The sequence below is a fragment of the Merops nubicus genome, unplaced genomic scaffold (genome assembly GCF_000691845.1).
Source record: "Merops nubicus isolate BGI_N331 unplaced genomic scaffold, ASM69184v1 scaffold18244, whole genome shotgun sequence".
NCBI classification, from domain to species: Eukaryota; Metazoa; Chordata; class Aves; order Coraciiformes; family Meropidae; genus Merops; species Merops nubicus.
The window spans coordinates 44187-52558 of record NW_008602475.1 but is presented as its reverse complement, the minus strand read 5'-3'; the positions used below and the strand labels follow the sequence as shown (position 1 = coordinate 52558).

Sequence of the window (8372 nt, the reverse complement as noted above, 5' to 3'; positions counted from 1 at the left end):
ACAAATATTTTCACTACAACTTGTGCCTTGCCTTTCTCTGCCCTTGGACTAAGATAAGCCTTACATCAGTTTGATTTTTAGCTCCACTTAGCTTTCTACTATTCTGTACCTGATATGACTGGGAGAGAACAGAGAGTAGCTTGGGTGCCTTCATGCCAGCATGGGCTGGCTCATGTTGTGCCAGTATGGGAAGGAGAGGCAGAATTCTGCCTTTTTTATGGAACTGTGATGGCACTGAGGATACAACATCCTTTCTTCACACCACGGTAACTTTTGCTACTAAGTGTGTGTAGCCTCTAACAAATCATTTTCTCTTTTTTCTTTTCAGAATGAAATAAATGAGGTTCCTTTCTTTGATGTCCAGCTGCCTTACGAACTGGCACTGAAGATATTTCAGTACCTGGGCAAGGCTGAGTTGGGAAGGTGTGCTCAGGTAAGTGCTGCTGACAGTTTGCTTCTCTGACAGCACGTAAAATTGAGAGAAGTATTCAAGAGACAGTTGTGCACCTTGATGCAGGGAAGATGAGTGGTAGCCCTGCTAGCTCAGCTGATTGTGCTTTGACTTACAAAGCTGAATATTGAAAAAAATAATAGTGAATGAGCTGGATTAATAGTTTGCAGTTGAGTAGGGTTAAAACATTTCTTGTTTGTGGCTTTAAATGCTTGCAAAGATCTTTTGAGGCAAGTGAGTGTGTTCAGAAGCAAGGGAGTGTCTTGCTGCAGTATTCAGAACTGGGCACTTTGCAGTGCTAAGAGCATGGCAGGAGAGCTGGTCCTCCCACTTCTCAGCGTGTGACTTGAACCATAGAAATTGGGGTAGTAACCTTTTTTTCTGTAGTCATTTAATGTGAGGCTAAATTCTTAAATGACACTGATTTCCTCTGCTCCCACCCCACAGGGGGTTTCTGTCTTCCTGCGACGATACTTTAGGGTAATGCTTTCACCAGCCTCTACTCAGACAGTGTCCATCCTTTAAGTGTGGTTGTAAACTGCCTGGCTCTTCAAGTAGCTTTCCCAGCTGGAACATTCACACACACCTGACCGTGCTGGGGATTGTTCAGCCCTCACTGTGGAGCCTCTTCATCTGCTTTTTTTCATGCACTGAGTGAAGAACCTCCTCCCTGAATGAGTCTTCAAAGCAAATTTAATTGGTATGTGCTGATTACCCTGTGAAACAGAGTAAAATATTGTGGCTGTTTGTTGCCAGCTTCTCCCATGGCCATGATTTGGTGTTTCAGGCTGGTGTTCGTTGAACACCTCTGTACAAAGCAAGTCCTGCAACTTCACAGAACTCCAGCCAAACCCATTCTTTGCCCTGGACTGTTTGTGAGAGAAGGAAACATTTCACGTGTGAAGACTGAGAGGTGACAGGCAGGACACAGCTTTGTTGTGGGTGGTAAACCAGACACAGGTATTATCCAGATGGCACATGTGTTGAAATGAACTGGGGCTTTTAACACTACAACCTGCTGAAGCTGAACATTAAATAGCTACAGATGGCTGTTGCTTAAATCTTTGACTTGCTAAAGCCTTTTAGGAAAAAGGACTGTTGTAAGAAAAAGAATTCCTCTAGCAGGTCTTCTATTGCAGAGGAGAAAATTCCTTGGAGATATTTTTTGGTGCTGTCCACAAAGACTGTAGGTCTTTCAGATACGCTCAAGTTTCTGTCACTTGAGGTAGAGCTGTGATCAGTAAAGGCCACATCCAATGGAATAGAGCAGAGTTGCATTTTTGAAGTGGATTACTTTAAGGTGATTCTTTCTCTCTCTTAGTTTATTTCTTTTTCCCCCCTTAGGCATTTACCACATAGCAAAAAGATTGCCTGTTGAAGGGCTGTACCTTTTCTCTCTGGTTGAGCTGCACTCGATTTCCCACACACTTTGTTTTTTAACTTGAAGCTGTCCTCATAAGAGGTGTTCTAACACTGGGAAAATTTTCCCCATTTCTCCTTCATGTTCTCAGGCTGAGTCAGTTGGTGTGATGTGGCAGCTGACGGGTAGCTGAGCAAACACCTTGTGTTCTACAAGGCTTTCCAAAGGAGACAAATATCTGATGCTTTCAGTGTGGAGCTGGCTGCTTTGTGAGCCTTCAAATAAAAAGCAGAGCAATAAAAATAAATACCATTTTCATTTTTCTCTTGGTGGTTTTGTTTTTGAAGGGGAGGAAGCCCTCATCTGTGAAATAGAAAGCCCTGCTGCTTTATGGTGTTATCACAGAAAGATTTTTTTTTTATTAAGGCGCCGTGGGATTTTAGGGAAATTGGGCCAGTTAGTGGAGTTGGCATCAGGAACTCTGTGAGTGCCTTTGGAGAAAACCTGCTTGCTTAGTTCTTTAAGCCAAACTGGTCAATGACTAACAGTAAAGTAGCCTGACTACAGAGCTTCTTTGAGATTTAATCATATCACAGACAGCTTTGGAGAACTTTAATTTCACCCTGATATTTCCCCCTTCCCTATTCCCTGCAGCTTTTCTTTGATAAAACATAAACTATCTGTCTGGCACTTGAAATCCAAACACCATAAGCTGCATGTAAAATTAATGGTGTCATCAGTACCTGAGCTCTGGTGGGTTCATGGTAGTGGTGCAATACTCAGTAGCATCCAGGCCAGTCCCTGTTGAAATCCCATGGTTATGATTCAAGGACAAGGATATCCAGGATTTAATACATCATCAGAACAATCCAGAGGAATGGCAGAATTTCCCTTCTGCTTTGTGCCAGCCCTGTGAGCACCTTTTGGTTCTGTTCTGACTATTGAAAGAAGAGTCTGTGCTATGAGCAACTCCTGTGATGTCTGTGATGAGCAGGTTTGAGAACAGTCAGTGCTGAAGGTACTGAATTTGGGCAGTGCTAAGGCAGTCTCATTTCTGATTTCAGTTGGAAATTGCCTTGAACTGTTGGTGTTTTCATCCAGAGATGGGTTAGAAGTGTTTACCAACAGTGCAATTGTGTATGTATGTAGGACAAGGGAGATGGTTTCTAGGAATTTAAGAATGGTCTTGCATAAATCAACAATTTCAGATGCTTGCCTCTAGAGCTTCTGGAATTGTCAAACTGTTCAGCTTTTATATGTTAAAGAAGATCTCACTGGTTTTTTTGAGCATACTTTTGCATCAAGGTTGTGTATGGGTAAAAGCAATCACCCATCCCCCTCATAGTTTAGAGAGAGCAGAGAAACGGGTGGGTAAGGACATTCTGGGCACAGGATGAGACTTAAAATAACATTATGGCTGTGAATTGAGAAGATGAGCAGCTTCCACCTGGTGTGGCTTCCATCTGAATGGCTTTGGATTAAAGAGTGCTTGGCGCTGCATATTGTACTGAGTGGAAAGTCCAGAGATTCCTCATTGAGGCCCCTGGCTTCAGCTGAACCTTGACTATGTCTTTGTGTGTCTAGGGAAGAAAATAAACCTAATGAAACAAAGACAGTTATCAGATGGAGAGGGTTGAATAAACCTTCATTAGGATTTGAGCCAGTTGATTTACATTGGATTAGAAGAAATTTAGGATTTGATGGAAGAGGTGGGTTTCTTTTTTATTTTTTTTTTTTTGGTGAGGGGGGTAAGAATACCCCAAGGGCAAACCCAAATAGCAAAACCTATGTCAGTGAAAGCTTTTGAAGTCCTTCAGAACGTTGTTACTTGCTGAACTATAAGATATAAAACTGTTCTGCATGGAGCTAGGGGGAAGCCAAAGTTTCTTTACTGAGAACAGTTGAGAACTGTAGTAAAAAGATAATAGGGACACTAAAGACAAAATTGAACTGAGGACTATAAATCCATGAACAGCTCCATAAGATGTTGTCATTGATCGTTGTTGGAGTTTCCACATAGTGTAGATTTGGAAATAATTATGTTCATAGTTTAATCAGAGCTTTGCATGTCTCCACCACTCTCCAGCACGTGGAATGTATGGGTGCATATAAATAAAGCCATAACGCTCTGGCTTTTGGGGCCTCACCTGAAACTCTAAGTCAAGCAGATCTAATAAAGCTGACTTCAAGCCAATGGCTGGTTTTAATGCAGCAGCTCACAGTGGGGCTGTAAAGTAAAATGCTTGAGACTCTTTTATTAGAGATTTCTTGCAGCTGAGGCTTGCTCAGTGGGGCTTTTACAAGGGATTGTCATGCCAGTTTTGGTGCATTAAGAAAAGGCTGCGTTAGGGACCCTTTGGAAATTCATGCTTGTAAAGCAGCAGGATTCAATGTAATTTGATTTAAAAATATCATAATAGGATAGGATCTTGATTCTCTTTGAATGTTTGTTCCTGAAAGTTGAAAAGGCAGTCTAAATTTTATGTAGTCCCCTCCTTTCTTTTTTTTTTTTTTATTGTCTTTATAAAATGCTTTTAAGACCTTGAAACTAGAAAGGTCTGTACAATATTGTCTATTTTGGCAGACTCTAGAGGTGTGTGTTTTTCTTTGCCTTGCTTTTAAGAAAATAAAAAAAGAAAAGTTGGGGTGGTTTGGCTTCGTTTTCTCCTCCTTGTGCATTCCCGTGTCCCCTCCGTGTCAGCAGAAACGTGCTGCTCTTCCAGGGGGGAGGCAGAGGTGCTGTTACTGTCAACCCATCTTGGCCAGGGTGCTCAACTCCTGCAGAACAGCTGCTTTTTTTGTGTGTCAGCAAAAAGCCAGTGGCTTTAGGTTTGGTTTTGGTTTTTTTTTTTTTTTTTCCTTTGAGCAACAATATATGCATTTGTCTTACTTTCAGATCAAACTGAGAGCAAATTCCCCACTAAACTGTGATGACTTGAAATTTGGATTGCCTTTTTTTTATTTTGTCCTTTTGAACTTCTGTGTCCCTATCTGGACAGAAGTGTGAGGTGCTGCTTTTTTTTGTATCGGGGTGATGTCTTAGTGCTGTTTCTGTCATTTCTAAGGCATTGTGATTGTCCTATCCAGGTGGTTTTCTTTGTCTGGTGATGGAAGGGGATTGTATGCCTGGTAGTTGGAATTGAGGTCTTCTAATGAATACCTGGAATATTAGCTCTGCTGGACTTAGATATTCCTGTTTAAGAGCTGCTCTCATGTATAGCTATCAAGTCTTAAAAGCTATGTGCAAGTTAGTCCACCTCCCTTTTTTCTCTCATATTAAACTATCCTTTTTTTTTTCCCCTCGTAAGAAGCAGATCATGAGAGATGTCTTAAGGTGAACTTCCTGATTAATACAATCATAGCATGGTTTGGGTTGGAAGGGACCATAAAGTTCATCTAGTTCCAGCCCCCCATGCCACAGACAGGGATGTCTTCCACTGGACCAGGTTGCTCAAAGCCCCACCCAACCTGGTTTTGAACACCATCAGTGGTGGAGCATCCATAACTTCCCTGGGCAACCCGTGCCAGTGTCTCACCCCCCTCAGTGTGAAGAACTTCCTCCTGCTGGGATGATGTTTTTTGAGACCAGTAATGATAGGTGTGAGTCTTTGCCATGAGATCAACAGGCAATGCAACATAAATAAGAAGCCAGAAGCTTCCTGAAGGGGAGATCTGTGCTGCTCATGGCAGAGCACGCTGCCCTGCACTTTGGGGACCATACAGTACACAAGGAGGTTCAGGACCATGTGTGTAAGATGCTTTTGCACTTACTGCAACCCAAGGAGTGCTGTAAGACACAGAGTCACGTTGATGGGTGCTTCCTGGGCCTGAGCTGCTACCTCCCTGTGGTGCTGGGGGTGCCCTGACTGGACAGCCTTGGCAGATCAAGGGGCATTCCTCCAAGTCATCACCTGTGAAATTTCACAGGTCACCTTACAGACTGTGAGGTTGATTTAAGGTGGAGGGTGTTGTTTTCCTGAGCTCTCTGTAAGCCTCACCACACTCTGTGCTGCTGCAGTGGCTTGTGTTCTGCTTGGACACCTTGCAAATCTGCAGCAACCAAAAGGATCTTGTCCTCTCAGTGTGCCTCATGATAGATCATTTTGTGAAGCTGTCCTTTGTCTTTGAAAGCTGTGGGTTTAAGAAGTCTGAAGCAAAGTGTGCATGGTAATGATAAAATACAAAGGAGATTGATCCTATCCAATGGAGAACAAGTAATTGTTCATCTTTCACCTCCCTGGGCCGTGTTGGATCAGTGTGTCAAGGGGGAATGACCACCAAGGGAACACAGAGATGGTCCTGTGGGAGTTCTGTCAGTGGGAGACCAAGATTCTTAGTGTGATTTGGGGTTTGAAATGGACATTAGATGCTTAATTGTAAGTTGCTAGAAATGATCTCAGTCTGACGAGGTTTTTTTTTTTTTTTAATCTTTTAGGAAACAGTATACAATTGATTGCTGCTTTCACTTGTAGCAGCTTTCATTGGTTACATCTGGTTTTTTAAATTAAGAATTACCGAGAACAAATGCTACTTAAGTTGGCTCTTACCTCTTGAATCTTTAATTCTGAGCCCACAATTGATTATGATGAAGCTGTTCTCTCTGAAATGGACAGCAACTTGAGGCTACTTGAAAAACTTAATAATTCATTCCTATTTATGCATACTGTAATACAATAGGTTATAAATGACTAATGCCATATACCTAATCAGGCATTGTCAGTAGGACTTCAGGGATAACAGTGCTGTGATCTAAGAGCTTTCCTTAGCTACAAATATGAAAATAAGTTCATATTTTTGTTCTAAACTTACAATGCTGTCTTAATTGTTTTCTTTCTTCCTTTCCCTTCGAAATTTACTAATACACTGATATTTCAGGTTGGCAGCATGGCCACTAAACACCAGTGTCTGCGTTGTATGAAGTTCTAGTGGAGTAGAAACTCAGTTATTTTCAAAAGAATCCACAGAAAAACAAATTATTTTGTTAAAAGTTTTGGGGGTTTTATACTCTCAGTAGTATAATGGCTGAACAAATGTATTTCTTTAGATAAGATTTAGTCTCATGCAGGCCTGTGTTGATTTATCTACATTTGTTTCAGATGTTATTTAAATCATTTTATATGAAATCTCTTTTTTACTTTCAGTGTTATGCTATATATATAAATATACATCTAAACTTTTGATTTCTAGGTCAGCAGGACGTGGAAAGTGCTTGCAGAAGATGAAGTGTTGTGGTACAGGTTGTGCCAACAGGAAGGATACCTGTTGGATACGAGCATCTCTGATGGTTCCTGTTGGAAGCTCGCCCTCAAGGACTGCCGTGCCAGAGAGCGCACTTTGAAAACCAACTGGAAGGTAAAAGGGGATCTCTCTGATGGGATCCAGATGGTGTAGAAAAAATGGGTTCAAGCAAGTGACAGCGAAAAGTTGGGGTTTTGTATTGCAGCATCTTTTTGCCAGTTGAAAGGGGAAAGGTGCTGAAGGATTTACGAGACTTAGCCTGAGCTGTAATCCCTTTTTTCCCCCCCTAATCGTTTTGGGAGTGAGTCTTTCTGTTTGCTGTGCTGCTCCGTAGACTTTGCTGAAAGAGAGATGTTTATACTTCAACCATCCCTTGAGAATGAGAATCAGCCTTTAAGATTATTCTCCTTCCCCTGCTCATCACATATCCTGGCTAAAAGCAAGCTAGAATTTCGTTGTTGTTGTGATAGTTGTTTAAAGATTCTGAATGATAATGAAGAGCGATGACTTCTCCCTCCTTCATTTCCATACGTAAAAATTCAGGGCAGCAGGTATAAAATAGATGTGCCTTCTCCCTCTGCAAGCCACCAGTGGCAGCAGCAGCAAAGCTCCATGGAGCAGCAGATGGCCTGGGTGGATGAGAGTCCTGCCGTGCTAACCCCGTGTCTCGTGTTCCCGCGCAGAACCGCGTCGGTGCCGTCAGCCAGCTGCAGTACGAGCTGGGAAAAGTCCTCTGTGCTGTGCACTCCTGGGATGGAGTTGTCGTTGCTGGGTGAGTGTGAGGTTCTGTAATGCTCACTTGGTCTCCGCTGTTTGACATCTCATGTGTTGCTTTTTGACAAATTCTAAAGAAGGGCCCGTTTGAGGCAGCCAGAATGAAACTTGCTGACTGCAGGTCCTTTGTGGGTGAGGTAGGTTGATCTTAAAGTGACTGACAGTGATGGTTATCTACACATCATTTCAGCAGGGCAGGTTTTTATTCTACTGTTCAAAAAGCTGTCTCATCTGCCTGTAGTCCCTGGAAAGACCATGGGACTTTCTGATGAACTGTATCTATTGTTTTGCTGTGGAAGTGCTTAGAATATGTTCAGTATTTTACACATCGACTAAAAAGTCTCTTTTTTTTTTTTCATAAAAATTTCTTCAGCACAAGTTTATTTTTGTGTGCTGTGGCCAGGTAACTTTAGAAGGACTGTTACTTTTCTTCATTTTTATTTAAAAGAGAGTATAGGGGTGGAGGGCAGAAAGAAAATGTCAAAGGAGGCCAGAAGGATGATGTAAGGGCTGGAGTGTTGGGGTTGTTGAGCCTGGAGAAGAGAATGC

At 42.1% G+C, this 8372-nt stretch overlaps 1 protein-coding gene across 1 annotated transcript in view; it reads left to right on the top strand.

The window, feature by feature from the left end:
* Window positions 1-328: 328 nt before the first annotated feature.
* FBXW8 (F-box and WD repeat domain containing 8) overlaps window positions 329-8372 on the top strand; it is a gene marked incomplete at its 5' end in the record, with an annotated part of 47952 nt that continues 39908 nt past the window's right edge. The window contains 3 exons of the mRNA XM_008938390.1: window positions 329-433; window positions 6999-7163; window positions 7733-7821. Of these exons, the coding sequence (XP_008936638.1) occupies window positions 329-433; window positions 6999-7163; window positions 7733-7821 (359 nt within the window). The remainder of the gene's footprint in view (window positions 434-6998; window positions 7164-7732; window positions 7822-8372) is intronic.